Here is a 20,542-nt window from a genome sequence, read left to right on the forward strand (position 1 = left end):
TCACAACCATCTGGTGTTGTATTTGGAAGACAGACAGACAGACAGACAGACAATTGGACGTTTCAAAAACAAGCACACCTCCAGGGCTCAGACGATACGTTCATGCACCATTTAGAATATCCCAACACAATACTGAAAGTTTTAAATGGAACTCTACATCTACATTCATATTCATTTATACTTTCTTGTCTTTGTTCCTTTATTGGTTCTGTGAACAACAGTGTGACATTTTAAAGTAAAATCCTTTCAGTCATATCACATTTCATCCCCCGCCCTGAGCCCACAATCACAAATACAATAGCTCCAATAATATTTCAGTGACCTACACCCTAGTCCCTTCACCTGTTTGTCCTGCTAATGTGATCAGCTGTCACTTTAATAAGACATTTTATCAGCACCAATGAAAAATGAAAATGACTGAAACTATATGACTATGACGAATGTATATAATAGTCATTAACTATGACTATTATAAAAGGTCTTCGAGCTCAGTGTTTGGTGTGGTTTGACCGTCCTCTAGTGGACATACTTTGTTATAGCACTCAATACACAATTCATTCAGTAGAAATACGTATTCTATAGTAGTGAGTTTAAACAATAAGTGCAGGTTATTCTGCTTGAATGCAGATTGATTCTGACAGATTGATTCTGTTTGGACATTGAAACGTTTTCTCCCTCAGAGACTTCAAAAGTCAGCATGAAGGGAAAGCCACTAGTTTGATGGACAGAGAATTGTTTAACTTAAATTGTATATAGTACTCTTTTCTTCAAAATATTTTATTTTATTTTTGACAGCTGAGCTGACATGCTGTCTCTCTCAGACACATTTCATTGTACCGTTGACCCTGTGTTAACGTACATAATGACAAATACAACTTGAAACTTGAAATGCTGAATAAAACTAGATTAGATTCAACCAGCATTTTTTATGAGCAATGAGTAGATATTTGTCCAACCGCTAACTCTGGCATCCACCAGGCGTGGGATATTTGAGTTGGAGGCACACCAGACTTAAGCAGTTAAATCCACTTATATTCTTACCTCAAGCTTGTAGACTATTTACGTGAAAACATTATTGGTTTTAACAGCAAGTATGAGTCTGCAGTAAAGGTGAGAACATATCACATATTTGGTGGATTGTTTTGTTTTTCCATCTAAAGTGATGCAAAGTTTCTATTATTGTTAATTTAGCGTGCAATCAAAGAATATGATGAACATGTATACTCTACTGTAGGATAGAAGACATCAGTCCCACAGGCTACATCTTGACATAAGTATAAAACATTGCTCTGGTTTAGCTGTTTTGAACTACATATCACAGATGGTGTCATTTCCAGTAATGTCCATCAGCTGATCCCATTAGAGCTGAGCTAGTGTACAGTCAGACTGACAGTAGCTTTTTCCTGATGCCCTTTACACACTGTCTCGCCAATCAGTGTCCTCACTCACAGAGATTATCCACAATCCCTTGTCACCCATTTCCAATAAACAACTGATGCTTCTCCAAATTAAACTGAGCAATTGTTTTGCTTATAAAGTATTCTATATCAATTTTAGAAGTGCAAGTGCAGTAAATGCAAGTAAACCCTGAGTACTGAGGTGTGTTCAAGCCTCTGTTTTACATGGTTACATCATTGTCATGGTGTACTTATGGGTAAAACATTGTAGACAAAGGGCCTTTTAGCAATCAAACTAGCATGTTTTGATTTGACTGGTGTGATTTTACATCTCGAAAATAATAATAAATGCTGCAAAGAGTAGAATAATTCAATATGTTTCCAGTGCATGTTTGAAAAGAAATTAAGTTTAAAGATCTAAGTTCAATGTTTAAATCTTCACGGTAATAGTTTCATCTCTGGTTTTGAGTTTTGTGTCGCAGCGGGCTACACTGTTTTGACTGTTCTCTGTGACGTAAGCCAGGACATCGGGTGCATTATGTTGGTTTACAGTAATGCTTGACCATTAATAGTTGCACATTGCTCTCCAGCTTGTTGCATAACATGAACAGGATTACACACTAGCTATAAAAACAAACAGTCTCCATCTGTCTTTCTGCCTCTCTCCATCTCTCACTGTCGGCCATCTTGTTTTTCCCTTCACTTCCCTAAATGTACAACATTTACCATTTTACATTTTATTTAGTGGTGTAACATTTAAAAAGTTGCTTTTGTATTCCAAACAATCCGTGGCCTCAGAAATGTTCTGATATGATCCTTGACCTCTGGCGCATTTCCACCGTATGTTACGGCTAACAGGTTAGTTAGTATAATAGGACTAAGGTCTCTGAACATCAGACCAGCAGTAAGCTTTTTAGAGCTCAGTGTGTATTGAGTTGGCTTTGGCTGCATTCTCTTGAGCTCAGGAGGGATAACAGCCACATGGCCAAAGTGCAACATGTTTTCAAAACTCTAATGCTGACAAACATTCGTTTTGATGCTATGCTTTAGATTTATAAAAACAAAATGGAATTACGAATGGATTTATATACATGTTTTGAAAGTGAAAGTGAGCGCAAAAAGGACAAAATTCCAGTGATATTGTTTAGAAAAATATTTTTTATTTTTGTCTTTCAAATTCATTTCATTCGCCACAGCAGCGGTAACATTTTCCTTGGATAAACAATGGATGAACACAGAGTGAATGAGGAGGACATTAATCAAAAACTAATGAAAATGTTAGAATCCTTGGCCGTATGCAGGTTTTTCACTGTCTTTGCTTAATGATTTCCTCATGTTTTTCCTCTTCTCATTCTTTTTTATTTTTTTGCATCTCTCCATTCACATTATCACTCTCACATACAGACCTTCTGTCACATGCACTCTTCCTTTCCCCCTCTTCTTCTCCTAGCTGGCTCACTCAGCCTCACACTCTCACACTCTCACGCTCTCTTTCTCTTTCTCTTTCTCTTTAGCAGGCTCCAGACTGCAGGACAGGCTGAAACTCTCCGGCCATGCAGATGTCATCCTGTTTCTGACGGACAACGCGCTGGATGGCGGGTGGCAGGCCACGGGGGTTCCTGGAGAAGATAATGGCGTATCCGTCGTCGCAGCTGCCATCTTCCTTCAGGGTACGGCAGGCGTAGGTGATGGCGTAGTTGTCATAGTCGGTGTCAATCACCCAGTAGTTGTCACCTGGTTAGAAAGGGAGAGGTTAGTGTGAAGAGGAATGAGGAGAAGTAAGAGGGGTTTGAAGGGGGTTATGTGTGCACACTACAGCTGACCTCCACTGGACAGGTAGCTGGCCAGTCCCTGGTAGTTCATGAACATCTTGCCGGGGGTGGTGGGGTCGGGGACAGAGTACTGGGCAGCCATGTCAGCGCACACAACCCAGAAGCTGCAACATGATAGAAAAACACATGTTAATATGAAAGTAGACAATGTAACAACATACAGTATAGACATACGCACACAGTATGTTTTTTAATTTCTCAAAATACTTAAATCAGCTGAACTTCTTAAGTTTGTTTGTTTGTAAAAGTGCATTCAAGCCCTCATTCCTATGTAAAAACCCACCTTTCCAACCATTTCTTCCTAATCCTCTATAATCCAGAGAAAACCAGGTTTGTAAATAACATCTGTTCCTAACTGTTGACCCTGGAAACTGAATATCTGAGATCCTAGAGAGTTAAAAAGGTCTTTGTGACCAAACTGTTTTATCTTAGTTTTGCATTTAAATGATGTAATCGTGTCTGTCGATAATGAGTGAACACTATAAGAAGTCTCTCGTCCCTGTAAATACAAAGAATCACTCGCCGGCCCTCTGACTTACCCAAACAGAGTGACACGTCCCTTGGAGGAGGCGATCATGGAGCCGTCATCATCAATGGTGTATTCAGCTGAGATATTGTCCTGCAGGAACAGGCCCTCTGGGTCTTTCTTCTGCAGTGCGTACCACTTTCCTGCATACTGCGATGAAAAGGAACATGGAAGACAGGTCAAATCATTTTACTTCCTTTTTTACTTCCTTTTTTCAACATGCATGCTCTTTGTGTACTTCAATTCACTCACCCTCTTGGGTTCAAAGTCCTGTTTGACTGTGAAGCTGTCAACGACACAGGAGGCAGACAGACTGAGCTCTACGCAGGAGAGCAGCACCAGCAGCAGGGCCATCTTAGAGGATCCCATTCTATAATGAACATACAAAACTGTGAATGTTTGAGTCTTGGGACAACATCCCTGATCTGCTGTATACTAATATACTATAAATGCACCAATAATATATTGTACCATTTGACATGAGAAACATTAAATTGATTGAATTTGAAGAAAATACACAAACTAATAAGTAGAAGGTAGAATGAGTAAAACGTCAGTGTCTTACCTGTTTTGAGTCAAAGAAGCAACAGTGATTAAAATTCGTTACTGTTCGTGGTTATCCACCAGATTCGGTTTGTTGTTCTTAGGTGTGTGAGGCAGCCTTTATATACACACTCCACAGAGAAGCTTATGTCTTATTTTCATTGCTTAGAACTAAATAAGGTGCTTAAATCTAGAGGTAATCCTGTTGGGTTGAAATACTTACCGTAATCTGGCTTCTATGTTGAAACCTGTCCAAGACTTACTATAAAAACAATTAGACCTTTATGTAACTGATGGGAAACACAATAATACAGGCACACACACATATCTGATATCGGATGATCTGCGTTTGAGTTTACTGAACTGCCTCCAATTTTAAGTATCAATAATTTAAATAAATTGCTTCTTTACTAAATGCAATCTTGACTTAAAACAAAATTATACAGTTTAGCAACAGAAACTTTTGAGCTTTGTTCTCTGATGTCTGACTTTAAAAAAAAATAATCGTATGATTTATACAGGCCTTAAAAATCATTTTGTAAATGCAAATGATCTGTGTCACAGTTAGCATTATATAAAAAATAAGTTTTGCACAATAACAATATTCACTACATGTGACAAGAAATAATTAGATTTTGCAGGTTATAGTGCTGTCATTTTTGTAGACAAAAGAATTTCTGAAAAAAGCCACTGCCGGTTAAATGTTTACGGCAAAGTGCCACACCGGTACAAAAGGCACAAATCTGCTTGTGAAATTAAGCTTGAACAACTTACAAACCTGCAAAACACCAACAAGAAAACAAACTAAAATACTGCAACGTTCAAATATAGAACCTATATCTTTATTTGTTGGTGAAAAGTTATTGAGTCAATAGTGAAGTAATTCCAACACGTTGGCCTTCAGTGTCCTCTTAAGGACATTTAGACATTTAGACAACAATGTGTTATATACTGAACAACACATACATATGTATGATATTTCTTTAAGTAACAAATTAATCTCCTCAACTACTCGGACATTTTCAAAGTCACAGAAAATGATTTGAAAGATTTCATGAGTCAGACTCAATTCCAGACAGCAAGAATGTATTATTTTATAAAGAGGTCACCTTGCTTAGAGTTGTTATCTCTCTACATGCACGAGGCTCCCACATCCAAACCATAACAGGACTGCACACTTTACTCAAAGTGCCATAATAATATATAATAAAAAATAATACTCTAGAAGTACACATGACTGTTTAAAACCTTGACAATGTGTAATGAATATTATTTACATTTTGAATGTTGCAAACAAAGACATACAGTATACTGTTACTGCCAAAGTTAAACTGCACAGGGTTTAAGTGTTTGATACATTCAGCACAGGTTAAGGCTAAGAACAATATTTAACACCAATTAAGAGAATAAATAGATATGGACTACCTGGTTATTTTCTCTTCTTGTGGTTGAGCAATCAGTGTGTAATCCTTTAAGAAGTAGCCTAAATAATGGGATGATCATCTTATAATAACATCAACACTTGTAATACAGTTAGATAAGGGTTTATTTACTGTACACTGTACTATGTTTGACAAGGCTTTTACCACAAAAAAAGATCCCGTTGGCAACCTCCGTGTACTGTATATTTAATGTAATAACAAAAGGGGAAGTGAGAATCAATATAACCATAATGCAGTTATGTAATTACACATACACAGACAAACACACACATCCCCTCTCTCACTCTCTCTGCTATGAACTCTTATTTCCTGGATTAACCCCGGTCACATAAGAGTACTGCTGGCTTAACACTGTGTATCATGTAATAACACCCAAAGCCTTCTTCATGTGTAACTTGTTCTTCTATTATGCATTTTCTTTTGCTTAATTAATCTGTTAATCTGTTTTAGATTCAAAATAAAACCAAAATGATTAACCGCAGACTCACCCCACAGTGATAGTAAACAGTGTTATCAGTGGGGAGACAGACAGACAAGCCAATAAAGACAATCTATTTTTTAACCTGACTGTGCTCCTCTACTTTAATCCTACTTGTAAGGCCTGAAATGGATCATCCACAAACATAGACTTACTGTACACACTTTTGTATCTCTATATTTTACGTTCCAAAATGTAATAATTAACTACATTAACTACAAGTATTAAAACGTGAATGTTAATATGAGAGCATAAAAAAATGCCATTCTGAGAAAGTCATTCTGTGACCCGACCTCCATTCTTGAGGTTGTTTACTGTCAAGATAATGTGTGATGATGATCTATAGATCCTGTGAAACTATTTATATAAATGAACTTGTGATCTGAAGACACCTGTGACCCCAAAGGTTGCTTCATCAACAGAGCATGACAGAGCATGTTCCAAGCCTCAGGTCATGATCATCAGCTGAATTTGATTGGCTGATAACTCGGATTGACCCGGGGCAAGGCTGACCCAACGATTAGCCATCTGTTGACCATCATGACTACTGTATTTACATCTATTTAAATCCTCTCACATTCAGGGACTGTGCAAACATTCACAACTTTTAAAACCTTAAGCTTATACTATACATCCCATTCACAAAACATGGAGACATGTGATGGTGTTGAGGGTTGTGTTGTTGGTATATTATATGTAAAAATAAATAAGAGAGAGACATTTTAGGGTAAGACAGTTTTTCCCAGCCTTGGGCTGGAGAGGTTTAGGGAGATCTGACTTGTATATTTCCATTTTTTGGTAACATTCAAACACAATATAAAGCTTCCTTCTTCATTGATTTTTCGAACATATCCATCCATATCCATTATCATGTAGCCTATTCCCTCTTCAGGACCAGGGCTGTGAGGGCTTTAATGTGTACGGGTGCAACGATATGGGACTGCTGCTGTCTTGTGGTGAATGTTAGCATTGCAACAAGTACATTGTACATTAGGTATAACTGTAGGATAGTAGCCTAGTGACTCACAACACTAGCTGACTGAAGATTTGGCCTTAGTGTTGTTAGTCATATATTCACATTTTTTCAAGTCCATCATTAAACAACACTTACATGCCCATATGTATGGTCATGTTATTGTTCCTTTGTCCATCTGTTAAGAATTCAGACAATGAAAGCAAGTGATGGTTGAGTAACAAATGAACAGCCAGTCATGTCATTTTAGAAGCTTGAAAATGATTCGCTGTAAACACACTAATCAACCATATTCAGAAGAAATAAGTCCAACATCTACATAAACTCAAAGTGGTCCTTATGTTACAAATAGATTGGATAACAAGCAGGGACATAGGCCTACTGTATTTGTAAGTGTGATTTAATGTAGCCCCACCTGCTGGCGGCAGAACATATTGTGTTTTAGTGGTTCTGAACTTCTGAGTAATATCAATTAATATAATTCTGACATGAAAATTCTCTAAAACTTTTGTTTATCACTATTGTAAGGTCAGTGGCAGGATAGAACCGTTTTAAAATGGTGTTTTGATCGCTTACGTCTCACGCGCTCATGCTGTGGGGAACCAACAGTGCGCATGCCCGAAGTTGATTGCCTGTTGCCCAGGTGCAACTTGATTAGCTATTTGCCAAATAACCGTTGACATTGTTTGACAGAAATTAGTACGGTATTTATTTTAAAGAAGATAACTGCCTCACTATGAACAACGCGGATTATTATCTTCGACATCACACAGTTGAAAGGTTAACCCACCAGACCAACAAAAAGAAAACAACACAGATGTAAGGTAGAGTAGTAACGTTACACCAGGAAGAAATGGCTAACTGCTGAATTAGCTTTACCATGAGCTTGACAGAGCAGATGTTTAATTGAGAAGGAATTCACTTAAGTTATAATTTTTCCTCATAACGTTATACTTTAGTTTTTCCACCCAACAACGCCACTGCACCTGCTTTTGTTATTAGCATGCTTATTAGCATGTTTGCTTTATTGTGAGTTTGACCAGATGATAGCATTAACTTTAGCTTGTAGCAACTCATTGGTGTCAACACATCTTGCTAAAGGACTGTAGTCGAAAATTAGCTGGGTGGCTAATACTGGCACATTTATAGACTTGTATAATATATAAGTCAAATCAATAAATAAATACAATTAAAAGCTGAAAGCACTACTGTGCGTAAAGCTATCGTGGCTGTGGACTTTTCTTTACTGCAATCTGATCCACTGTGATATGCAGGCTTGTATTAACAGATGGAAATGTTAACTATTAAGGCCTCCCCATTAAGATGCACATAGATAACAATTGCAAAAATATCTCACATTTTGATTGCAGTTTCTAAACCTGGAACTATTTCTCAATCACAATGAAGTTAAGAAAACATGTTGCTGTACAGAACAGCATTCACAGAGATCATCCAAGTGTTCACTTGGGTTTTACACTGTACACACCACAGGTCCACATTATTACTTATCAAACACTGAATAAGTTAAATCTCTATGCCCTCCCTCCCTCATTCTATGTGTACACAAACACTCTGGACCTACGTCTATTAAAGTGGAAGCAGATTATCGATTTGACCTTTTGTTTAAGGTGTTTATGGAACCTTATAATAGACCGGTCCTCCCTGCTCTGAACGAAAGGATTAACTTTCTTACAGAAGCACATACATCTTTTTCCATGTTTGATGACACTGCTATCAAACATAATGTTAAATTAGTGTCTAGCTTCTAGCTGGTTTTACTCCCTCAGCCTTCTCAGGATATCATTGACCATCAGTCTCTTAAACATGTTAACGACTGTCATGGAAAATGGACCTGCTATGGAAAATGGACTGCTATGGAAAAACTCAGAAAGCTACTACTACTAGTCTACTACAAGTAGACTATTAAAGATTGCACGTGGAGAAAGATGGAGAGTTGGGGTGCTGAGATAATCAGCTAGTGTCCTAACTAAATAGGGCTTATGCCAGACGAGGCCTTGTTTAATAAGGACTTAAAGAGCTTGTACAGGTAGACCAGCATGTGTGAGAGAGATAGACAGAAACAGTGTACTGTAGATGACACATCACAACTGAAACATAATAATATGGAAGATTTTAGATAAACTAAAAATACTCATGGATGTATAATTGTGTATCATACATTTTTGTACTTCTATCATTCATTAAATAGGAAATGTATCAGAAATACAGGGATTACTACATTTGTATCCCTCTCTCTTACAGAGTACCCAAAGCCTGCCTCAGATTTATCCTATTTTCCAGCTTTTATTTTGTAAGTTTCCAAAAAAATAAAAATATTTTCCAACTTCATTTTTTTCTATGGTTGATGTTTGCTGATTTAGTTTCAATTGAAATATGTGGAAAGGAATTGCTAATTTGTTTCAATGCTTACATTGAACATCCTAAAGTGCAGTGAAAAGAAAGTCTTGGTGCTTTACATGCAGTATATTTTCATGCAGATATATTTGATATTTCTGTGCTGTTACAAAGTTACTAAATGTATTGAAGCACATTGGAGGCTGGATGGATTTCGCCCACATATCCATTACAAGATGATCAGCTGACAAGTTTAGCATAGGCCAATCCCTGCTAACCTTCAGCACTATCTGCTGATGACAGATGGATTGTTTGGATTCAGCCCTCTGCCTTCTCCTCAGGGCTCTCCCTCACTCCGTCCGCTCATCCCATTAACAGGGGGGATTATTTTTTACCTGCATTTGAATGTGTCCATTTCTGTTTTTGCTCTTTGTGTGTAATACCTGGGTAAGATTTGTTTTTCTTAGGGTGAATAGCTGGATAAACCAGTAGCTTTGTGTTTTGTTGTGCTTATTCTCTTCCTTGAATTTCTATTTAGAGGAGTTGAAAGTAGCTCGTTCAGGGAGCTCCATCACTGAGCTGAAGAGGAAGAAGACAGGAACATTTGGTAGAAGAGGAGGAAGAAGGAACCATGGGTGTGCAAAAGGAAGACGTGGAAAAGTTCCTCAAGGGGAACCCTGCTTTTGCTAAACAGTACTTTGCCAAGAAGATGAGCCCTGCCTCCATTTCAAAGGCGTCAGGACTCCCAGACAAACAGATCGACTTCAGCCAGTTCCAGGAGCTCACTCAGGTACATTTTTATTATTTCACTACTTTATTTCTATTAAGAAAAAAAGGAGCAGATAGTGCCATAGTTGCGCAGCCAGAGTTACCCCACATAAATGTATCTATATACAATATAACCTCTGGCAAACTTCTGTGCTTATTATGAATGTCCTAATCTAAAAAGTGGGTTATTTTTCGCTCTGTTTCAAGGTCGAAGAAAGCCAAATCATGTATGGCCTGATCAAAGACATGCAGGAGAACATCAACGTGGAAAAGGTGGTCTTCAAGATCCTAAAGAGAATCAGTGCACTCATCCACGCCGACCGGTGCAGCTTGTTCATGTACCGGCAACGGAACGGCATCGGAGAGCTCGCCACAAGGCTCTTCAATGTCAACACAGAGGCAGAGTTTGATGACTGTGTGGTGCCACCGGACTCTGAGATCGTCTATCCGCTGGACATGGGAATAGTCGGCCACGTGGCCCTGACCAAGAAAACTGTTAACGTGAAAGATGTCTCAGAGGTTAGTGGGGAAAAAATGCATCAATGAACAGTAATCTTAAACTTAGAATGATGAAGCTCTATTTGGATGGGGTGCAGATGTTGAGCATATCTGCACTGCTGTCTGTCACAGCGTCATTCCTGATACTGCCACCCGATGACGCCACAGCCTTCAATTTTAAAATCCCACACATCGGGCTTTAACTAATAGTTAAATGTTCATCTTCTAACAATTGCATCTTGATCTCAGAGCAAGCTATCCTGTTTCTGAACGCCATTGTAGCTCGTAAGTGTCACACAATTAACTCATTAATTAAATGTTAATTAAATTAAAAGCATGTTGCAGATGGATAAATGTTAATAGTTGGCATTTAAAAAAGGTAATAAGGCTATGGCATCCATGACAACTGAATTGTTAATCTCAGGTGGGGCATGGTTTTAATATAAAATAATGAAAAGAGACAGAGCCAACTTCAAATTGTATTTTGTTGGGAGTGGCTAGAACATTTTTGACTTTTAACTAAATTCTTACAATGATGCAAACTGTGGAAATGTATTCTACATCTCCCAATATAGAAAATGAGCTATAGTTACAACATAAAGTACAACAGATGCAATCTAGAAACATCCTATGCTCTGATGCAGCTTTAGTTCGGGAGGTGGTCAATAATGCACTGGTGTGAAAGCACAGTATTGGGCAGCCAAGATCTAAAACCTAGTTTGTGTAGATTTAACACCCACTCTTCTGTTTATGCAGTAAAAACGGAACAATAATATATCAAACTCAACCGATGTAAAGTTTTGACACTAAACCTATGATGTAAATAAAGTAAGTAAAGGAGGAGTTAGTGACATGTATCTATACTTTACCAAGTGAGAGTGTAAATCCCCTTGTCAGACATAATCCAGTTATTTCCAGATCCCATCAGCCTCTGCTCTAGCTGTGGATTAGACGCCTCTGGCATTTAGTCAGCAGGAATCTAAAACAGATCAAAACAACTTTACTTTACACTGCCTCCATACAGACTAAACTACATATTATGCCCATTTTAATTAAGAACTGCAGTGTCATAAGGAAATCACCTTGATAATCAAACAGTGGGAAACAGCTGGTTGATCCTTTCATTGTGGGACATTGTGTTTGCATAATTTATCTTCCAGTTCATTAGATGTTTTTGGTACTTATCCAAATAGATTATTGTCAAGTGAGTCGTCATCTGGGTTACTGTTACAATAATGGTCTTTGTTTCGGTCCAAATTGTAATATTTTAGAGGGCTAGAACTACCTACCTACCACGTGACATTTAAATAAAGAGACATTTATTCTGTACTTCATAAAAGTACTAATTTAAAGGCAATTAATGTAATTTATCTCATGATTTGATTAGGAATCCTATTGAGCTGCATTAAATCTACTGCATATTAAAGAAGCTATAAATGTAGTTTTGGACCAAATGTATTTTTCAATTCAATTCCGTTTTATGTACATAGTAATAGTAATGAAGCATTTGCAATGTATCTTCTGCCTTTTAGAGCCAGCACTTCAGCTCATTCGTCGACGATCTCACAGAATACAAGACCCAGAACATTATGGCTACCCCCATCCTCAACGGCAAAGACTTGGTGGCTGTGATCATGGCTCTAAACAAGACCACAGGACCACATTTCACTGCTGAGGATGAAGATGTGAGTCCCGACCACACAAACACCGATGCACAAAGCGCTCACAGCTCCAGCACATATGAACTCAGAGCAGTCAGATGATCAGAGATCTTGCTAAATCATAGTTTCTTCAACATGAACTATTGTACGGAATCTGTTCCTGTCAGCTTTTTAATTGTGGCCCTTTTAAAACCTTTGGATTATCTCAAATTGTGATGAACTGCCACGAGTGTGTGTTCAGTATACTGTGCAGGTCATTAATCCCAATTAGGAGTATAAGCTTGAGGTGGTCAAGTGTTTATGGATTTAGATCTGCAGCACGTTGATGACTTCATTAACAGTACGTAACTATAAGAAAGGGTATGACATCATTAGCCACAAAATGAATAAATAAAAGTTCAGTACCCTATATTATCTAAATGACAGCAGCAGAAATCAAGATATTCCCAAAAACATTTTTATAGAATATGATTCACAAGGAAATGTGTGTTTTACATTGTAGTTGTATTTGCCAGGGTTGTTATCTGCCTGAATATCATCATTACCTTGCACTTACAAAATGCCAATCTAATTAATTTAAGAGCATTATCTGACATCTCACAAGTCTAATATAAAAAGATAATGGAAGAAAGGAAAGGATAAGAAAAGTAGAGTGGAGACGAAATGATGAGGAAGCTCCCTGATTTGTTGGAGATTTGTCAAAGAACGACTAAATCAAACATTTCACGTGCCTCAGTTTTGTCATAATGCTTATTATAATTCTGAAGTAGGTTTTGAGTCATGTAGCTGTTTTGCACACTGAGTTTAAAGATTCACTTACCTTTAATATATAGTCAGTCAATTAGTCTGTTATGTGTCAAAGCACAGATAGTGTTTATTCAGCAAAGATTAATTTTACTTGCACATTATTTTCTGCAACTAGCAAAAAGCTTGAGAGATCTAAACTGATGGGGCATTTTAGAGCTTATGCTGTTTGATAATATATCATTTGTGTTTCAAATCATGTTTTTATATTGCGTTCTTTTTTCTTATTTGTCCGTTTAGCTTTTTTTAAAGTATCTGAAAATTGCCACTTTGAACTTGAAGATCTACCACCTGAGCTACCTCCACAGCTGTGAGACCCGTAAAGGACAGGTGAGAGTTTGGCTGTTCATTCTACTCAAATACAGAATTACTGCATGTCCACTGCATTACTGAATGCTTTACAAGTTGTATGTGTGTTATGTGTCCTAGCTGCTGCTATGGTCTGCCAACAAGGTATTTGAAGAGCTGACAGACATTGAGCGACAGTTTCACAAAGCCTTGTACACAGTCCGAGCCTACCTCAACTGTGACCGCTACTCTGTTGGTTTACTGGACATGACAAAGGAGAAGGTACGGAGTCTTTCTGTGTCTTTGCCTGTAATATCCTGTGTTTTGTGTTCATGCCTTTGTTACCATGAAGTGCTAAATCCAATGTGTCTATCTTCCTCCAGGAGTTCTTTGATATTTGGCCAGTGTTGATGGGAGAGCAGGCACCCTACTCTGGCCCTGTCACTCCTGATGGCAGGGTACATTCTTTTATTTCATTTATCATTAACATTATTATCACAGTTACATTATAACACTCTGCTTCACAGTAGATGTATTGCCCTTGGTCTTTTTTCTGTTTTAAACCTAATCCCTTTTGTTTTTATTTTTTCCTTCAGGAGATAATTTTCTACAAAGTGATTGACTATATACTACATGGAAAAGAAGACATCAAAGTAATACCGTGAGTTATTGTTTTTCAATTGACTGTTTGCTTTAGTCTGAACAGTATTTCTAAATGTGGTCATGGGGAGCGTCTTGATAGCCAGGTGGTTACAGCCATGCCATAAAAGGGCAGCGGCGTAATTGAAGTAGAATTGATATATTTATTTAGCATGTTACTTAATTGTGAATGATATTCATTTTAAAAACATTAATAACACAAGGGTGAGTACTGAACCCTAGTTTCATTTAAATTATAATTTTTTATCAAAGTTTTGCTTGCTTTCTTGCTGGTTTTGACATAATGTGTGCTCATATCTGCTAACATATCTTCTTTCCCATCTGTCACACAGCAATCCGACTCCAGATCATTGGGCCTTGAGTAGCGGCCTGCCTACTTATGTTGCTGAGAGTGGTTTTGTGAGTTTCTTTTCATTATATTACTACAAGCTGATGAATCCGTTGGAAGTTAATGAATGTATTTGCACATCTTCCATCTCAATCCGTCTGTTTCTTTCTGCTCCTCAGATTTGTAACATCATGAATACAGCTGCTGACGAGATGTTCAAGTTTCAGGTAAGAGACTAGCTGGCTAAGCTCTGCTGAAAGGTAAAAGAGATGACTTTACAAAAACCAGTCCAGGGTTACTCAGATGTTCACACTGTACCACATGCTTGTTGTTCCAATGTTGCAGACTGAGCCACTCGACAGCAGTGGTTGGACAATAAAAAATGTTCTCTCGCTGCCAATTGTCAACAAAAAAGAAGAGATAGTCGGTGTGGCCACTTTTTACAACAGAAAAGACGGAAAGCCTTTCGATGATCAGGATGAGCAGCTCATGGAGGTATATTAACACAATTAAATGTTTTGGGAGATTTTTGTATGCATCAAATAGTTCTACATTATAAAGTCTCTCATACTAAAATAATCAAAAATACAGTTTTAAATTAGAAACAGTGATTCAGCTCATCTTGGTATGATAAAAAAAAAGTCTAGCAAGCTATTTAGTTGGGACTGTCTGTGAGTAATGAAGTTCAAGTTCATATTCTAATCCCTTTTTCTCAGGCTTTGACCCAGTTCCTGGGCTGGTCTGTTTTGAACACGGACACTTACGATAAGATGAACAAGCTGGAGAATCGTAAAGACATCGCTCAGGATATGGTGCTCTACCATATCAAATGTCGGGACGATGAGATTCAGAATGTCCTGGTCAGTACTGTATCATTAAAGTTAATTATTTAAAAAACATTGGAATATTTTTTTATTATAATTATTTTATATTTTTAATTTGTTTGAAATAAATGATTTCAAATTAAAATTGGACCACCACAAAGCAGCATCCATGTTACACACTTTCCTTTCAGTCTGATTATCTATAACTACTTCTGTACTTGCATTTCAACCTCAAATGTTTTTTCTCATTTCTCCTAGAACACCAGAGATGTCTATGGCCGTGAACCCAGAGATTGTGAAGAGGAGGAGCTCCTAGATCTCCTGGTAACTTGTCTGTAATTTAGTGTCCGCACATTCAATCTGTCCCGTAAGTAGCACCTAATCTTTAGAAAAGATTAGGTGTCTGTCTGTCTGCCATGAATGTTGTGTACATAGTTTTATCTTACTCTGCTTTTGTTATGTTTATTCGCCTCTTAGAAAAAAGACCTACCTCCACTTATCAAGAAGTTTGAGATCTACGAGTTCCGCTTTTCGGATTTTAACTGCACAGAGATGGAACTGGTGAAGTGCGGGGTCCAGATGTACTATGAGGTCGGGGTGGTCAAGAAGTTCCAGGTCCCTCAAGAGGTGATATAGAGACACATACAACGTTATTATACATTATTATAAAGCACCAATCACATGTGAATAATCGATTCTCTCCTCTCAGGCGCTGGTCCGGTTCATGTACTCGCTCAGTAAAGGCTACAGAAAAATCACCTACCACAACTGGCGTCATGGCTTCAACGTGGGACAAACCATGTTCACACTCTTAACAGTACTGCATTTTATTCTTTTCTACCCTGCTTACATTTCTGAAAGCACTATTCCATTACAATGCCTGGAAGCTTCTTCTTTTAAATGGAAAAGTATCTACAAAGTGTGTGTGTGTGTGTGTGTGTGTGTGTGTGTGTGTGTGTGTGTGTGTGTGTGTGTGTGTGTGTGTGTGTGTGTGTGTGTGTGTGTGTGTGTGTGTGTGTGTGTGTGTGTGTGTGTGTGTGTGTGTGTGTGTGTGTTCAGACGGGAATGCTGAAACGGTACTACACTGACTTGGAGGTAATGGCCATGATAACTGCAGGCTTCCTCCATGATCTGGATCACAGAGGGACCAACAACTTGTACCAAGTCAAGTAAGTGCTGTTGGAAACTGTTACATTTCTTAGTATAACATTTTTTTTTGGATAAAGTTTGGAACTATTTGTAGTACATGGGTCAATGATCCTTAAAACCAATAAAGTCATATGCTATGCTGAAGCCTTAGACTTGAAACCGATGGTGATTGTTGTTTATTTGTTTAATTCTGATGATATCTGAGGAATCTTATTTACACCCAAAAGATCTGCCAACCCTCTGGCCAAGCTACATGGCTCCTCCATCTTGGAACGACACCATCTGGAGATGGGAAAGTTCCTCTTGGCTGACGAGGTGAACTAGACTTGAGCGTTACTGAAATGTCTCCCTGTCACTAACTATGACTGATGCCCATCTCTCTTTTATCTCATCCGCAGTCACTGAATATCTACCAGAACCTTAACAGGCGACAGGTAGACCATGTGATTCATCTAACGGACATTGCCATCATTGCCACCGACCTGGCTCTTTATTTCAAGTCAGCATAATCTCTCATTGACTTGCTCTATTTGATTATTCCCTTATTTTGCTCTCTCTTATCTTTACACTGTAAAAATACATAATGTTAAATGTTGAAATGGCTCCTCTCCTCGTACCTTGCCAGGAAAAGAACGATGTTCCAGAAGATCGTAGATCTTTCACACACATATGAGGATGAAAAGAAGTGGGTCGACTTCATGTCTCTAGAAACTACCAGAAAAGAAATCCTCATGTGAGTACAACGAGCATGTACGTTGTTCTTTGTTCCCTTAAAAATCTCTGATCTTCTAAATCTTTTTTTATTTCAGGGCTATGATGATGACCGCATGTGACTTGTCAGCCATCACCAAGCCTTGGGAGGTGCAGAGCAAGGTGAGAAGCACAACAATATAATAAATTAGTGTAGCGCTGAGTGTTTGTATACGTACGACTGTGCAGCGTTTCTACAGATAACTGTGTGTGTGTGTGTGTGTGTGTGTGTTTTTTGTGTGTGTATCTTTCAGGTTGCCTTGTCTGTAGCAGCAGAGTTTTGGGAGCAAGGTGACCTGGAGAGGACAGTACTGGAACAAGAACCTATTGTGAGTTTACTCGTTTTTGTAGTGAATGTTTAGATTTGTATCTTTGTTGAAAATGTGCATATGTGAAAGCACGTTAGTATCAGTGAATATCTGTGTAGGCTATTAGTGGTGTCGTATTACTACTTTCATTATCTATTCATCTGCCTTTTTTCCCCTTTTTATTAATCGTTTGGTCTATGAAATGTCAGGAAATAGTGAAAAATATAAATATATATCCAATGTTTATCTGACCAACTGTCCAAAACACAAAAAGTGTTTAATATAAAAAGATGTGAATACACTGGAGAAGCTGGAACCAGATTATTTTGGGCATTTTTGCTTAATTTTCTGTCTATCGACTAATCTATTTAAAATGTGAAATATGTAGAACATGTCGTTTTACTTTTGTTGTTTTTGCTTCTGTTGACTCGTAGCTTCGGACCATCCAGTGGCATATTGCCTTGTTGACAAATGCAGTGGCATCTGGCTTGTTGTAGTGTCTTTGTCCAACCTACAGCTACATTTATATATATCAAGTATTGATTGAGCCCTGATTAAAGTACCGCTCCCGTTTTAGGCATTGTGCTCACTAAGCTCCTTAACACAAGAATGTTAAAACATGAACTAACCAGAGATCATTTAAACTTCTCAGAAACAAGGAGAAAAGGGTCAGGCAGGATGTTTAGTAACACAAATCTACTCCCAGTCACTTGAGCAGCAAGTTATTGATTTCCTGGATGTTATTGTGTTTTTGACTCAAACACTTTATGTCCCTCCCACCAGCCCATGATGGACAGGAAGAAGTCAGCAGAACTTCCAAAGCTACAGTGTGGTTTCATTGACTTTGTCTGCACGTTTGTCTATAAGGTAATGTTTAATAATGCATTTTGACTGATTATCTGGTTCTTTTCAGTTTACATATAGCAAATCATCTCTTTAGTATATATTTGGAGGTTTCCTGCTTTATTTTTGTGTAATTTTGTACATATACCTTTTATGATAGGTCTGCCAAAAACAAAAGCACATTCGCTCACTTATTGTCATTGGAGCATCAATCATCTGTTTTCCTCTTTACAAACGTTTTTCTAACGTGATTTGTCTTTGACTCTTTTCAGGAGTTTTCTCGCTTCCACCCACAAATCCAGCCCATGCTGGATGGCATCCTAAATAACAGGAAGGAGTGGAATAATAAAAAAGTAGAGTATGAGGCTACTCTCAAAGCCCTAGAGGATGAGAAGGCCGCTAAAGAGCCCAGTAAAGGTGCAGTGATTGTTTGGAATAATCGCACAACTGTGAAATGTATTAGAACCGCTGCCCTGATGTTTGCCCAATCTCAGTCATTTGTGTGCCATTGTTTACCATTTTGTATCGCCTGATGGCTTTTTAGAAGTGTGACTATGTGGAGCTAGTACTACCATCACAAGGAACACTGAACCTAAAATGTTAAAGTTGGGTTATTGTTTATTTTGAATACTGGATTTTGGCCAAATCACAAAAACAGGCCTAATTACTAAATGTTGCTGATCCACAACAACACTGACTCTTTTATTTGATGTCTTTGTCTACCAGCTCCTGCAAACAACAGTGGTGGAGGCTCCAAGACCTGCTCGGTGTGCTAACAGGTCAAAAACCTGTGCACATGATGGGAGTGCACATCTCATCGCCAAGGAAAAACTGCTGATAAAGTCAGGAAGGATAAGTGAGTGAATGCACAGCGGGGATGTATTTTTTCAGAAAAAACCCGAATGAGGAGAGAAACCTCACCAAGGAAAAATGTAACTTTAAGTGACGCTAACCAGGTGAGCCAAACAAATGAATTCAGAGCAAGGCAGGACACCACATCTGGGAAAAACATCACTGAGGAACAACAAAAACAATCATGACTACTTCTATTTTAATTAAATATGAATCCAGAGTAAAGGGGATTTTTGAATATTAGGTTAACACTCATCATACAGTGTCAGCTTCCTTGTTAGTTCAGATGGTGCAGAGATGCTGTGTGTGCTTGTTGTGGGACAAACTTTTACATTTATTGTTATTGTTTCTTTAATGTAAAAATGAGAGGATAACATGTGTACATATATCTGCGTAGTAAGTGATACCCATGCACAGTATTTGTAATATGTAAGAGTAAACAAATTATACAAGTAATTCTTTGCTGCAGATTGTATATCGTGTTTGGAGCTCTGTTTTCAAACATACTGTACAGTATAATTGTACATTAATGTAATATTTATTTAGGGGTTCAGAATGTAAATTCAGATGATGGGTAGATAGAAGTATAATTAAACTGCTGTACATATATTTCAAAATGATCATTTCATGTTCACTCCTTCCAGTCACTTCCATTTACAAATGAGAGTTTGTTTACCTTGATTGCAGAGAGCCAAAGTTAGATGACAAGCTTGAGATTGCTGCAGTAAAAAAATAAAAATCACATTTGTAGAGAGTATGGTTACTTTTTATGAATATAAAGGCAGTGGCATAGAAATGTAGCTTTACTCTCCACAAACAAGCCTGTAGTTGCTTAATCACGATGCCTTCACACGTTACATGTCGAGAGAGTAGCAGATAATGTTAAAATTACAAATGAGAGTATGTTGAAAATCTGGGAATTAGTTGGTTCCAGATCAGATTAATTTGACTATGAACTGACTGATTGGACCTCAAAGGTAATTCCAACTTGTTTAGCATAATATGGTAGCAGGAGCAACCATCTCTCTCCAATTGCAGCAAAAAGTTACCGCTTATTAATCTCTGAGGGGAAATTCATCTTCTGTAATTGACCCATCCTAAATAGGAGCAGGGATCAGCCCTAGTGCAGGACTAATAGATTGATGAAAGAGGAAAGAGAAAACACAAATGTGGATAACAAGCAAATCCCACAGGAAAAGGATCAGGCCAAGGATCTGAATCCAGGACTGTTGTGAGGCCACCGTGCAAACCACAATTCCTGCC

At 38.0% G+C, this 20,542-nt stretch overlaps 2 protein-coding genes across 5 annotated transcripts; one reads left to right on the forward strand and one right to left on the reverse strand.

The window, feature by feature from the left end:
• Positions 1–2,674: 2,674 nt before the first annotated feature.
• Positions 2,675–4,486, reverse strand: rbp4l (retinol binding protein 4, like). Its single transcript, XM_029444933.1, has 4 exons — positions 4,008–4,486; positions 3,769–3,905; positions 3,221–3,333; positions 2,675–3,131 (listed from the first exon to the last, which is right to left on the reverse strand). The coding sequence occupies exons 1-4, from the start codon at positions 4,122–4,124 to the stop codon at positions 2,908–2,910; spliced, it is 591 nt and encodes a 196-aa protein (XP_029300793.1). The 5' UTR covers positions 4,125–4,486; the 3' UTR covers positions 2,675–2,907.
• A 3,370-nt stretch (positions 4,487–7,856) lies between these two features.
• Positions 7,857–20,426, forward strand: pde6b (phosphodiesterase 6B, cGMP-specific, rod, beta). 4 transcript variants are annotated; one of them, XM_029444337.1, is made up of 25 exons: positions 7,858–8,010; positions 9,454–9,502; positions 10,085–10,336; positions 10,522–10,833; positions 12,345–12,497; positions 13,518–13,607; positions 13,707–13,847; positions 13,949–14,023; positions 14,162–14,226; positions 14,558–14,624; positions 14,733–14,780; positions 14,899–15,048; positions 15,270–15,413; positions 15,636–15,701; positions 15,855–16,004; positions 16,087–16,194; positions 16,437–16,546; positions 16,754–16,841; positions 16,925–17,025; positions 17,152–17,259; positions 17,336–17,399; positions 17,531–17,605; positions 18,368–18,451; positions 18,700–18,844; positions 19,154–20,426. In XM_029444337.1, the coding sequence occupies exons 3-25, from the start codon at positions 10,178–10,180 to the stop codon at positions 19,201–19,203; spliced, it is 2,553 nt and encodes an 850-aa protein (XP_029300197.1). In that variant the 5' UTR covers positions 7,858–8,010; positions 9,454–9,502; positions 10,085–10,177; the 3' UTR covers positions 19,204–20,426. The 4 variants fall into 4 exon arrangements, with proteins under 4 accessions (XP_029300195.1, XP_029300197.1, XP_029300196.1 ...); XM_029444335.1 differs by lacking the exon at positions 9,454–9,502 and having other exon boundaries at positions 7,857–8,010; XM_029444336.1 differs by lacking the exon at positions 9,454–9,502 and having other exon boundaries at positions 7,858–8,015; positions 10,087–10,336.
• The last annotated feature ends 116 nt before the right edge of the window (positions 20,427–20,542 follow it).

The sequence above is a fragment of the Cottoperca gobio genome, chromosome 12, assembly GCF_900634415.1.
Source record: "Cottoperca gobio chromosome 12, fCotGob3.1, whole genome shotgun sequence".
Classification (NCBI taxonomy): domain Eukaryota; kingdom Metazoa; phylum Chordata; class Actinopteri; order Perciformes; family Bovichtidae; genus Cottoperca; species Cottoperca gobio.

Excerpts from the sequence above, each read along its gene's own strand:
- rbp4l (XM_029444933.1), bottom strand. The coding sequence starts at position 4,124 with ATGGGATCCTCTAAGATGGCCCTGCTGCTGGTGCTGCTCTCCTGCGTA. Across the intron at positions 3,906-4,007 it reads AGGACTTTGAACCCAAGAGG|TATGCAGGAAAGTGGTACGC; the intron begins GTGAGTGAATTG and ends TTTTCATCGCAG. Across the intron at positions 3,132-3,220 it reads CAGCTACCTGTCCAGTGGAG|GTGACAACTACTGGGTGATT; the intron begins GTCAGCTGTAGT and ends CTTTCTAACCAG.
- pde6b (XM_029444335.1), top strand. The coding sequence starts at position 10,178 with ATGGGTGTGCAAAAGGAAGACGTGGAAAAGTTCCTCAAGGGGAACCCT. Across the intron at positions 10,337-10,521 it reads AGTTCCAGGAGCTCACTCAG|GTCGAAGAAAGCCAAATCAT; the intron begins GTACATTTTTAT and ends CTCTGTTTCAAG. Across the intron at positions 13,608-13,706 it reads GTGAGACCCGTAAAGGACAG|CTGCTGCTATGGTCTGCCAA; the intron begins GTGAGAGTTTGG and ends TATGTGTCCTAG.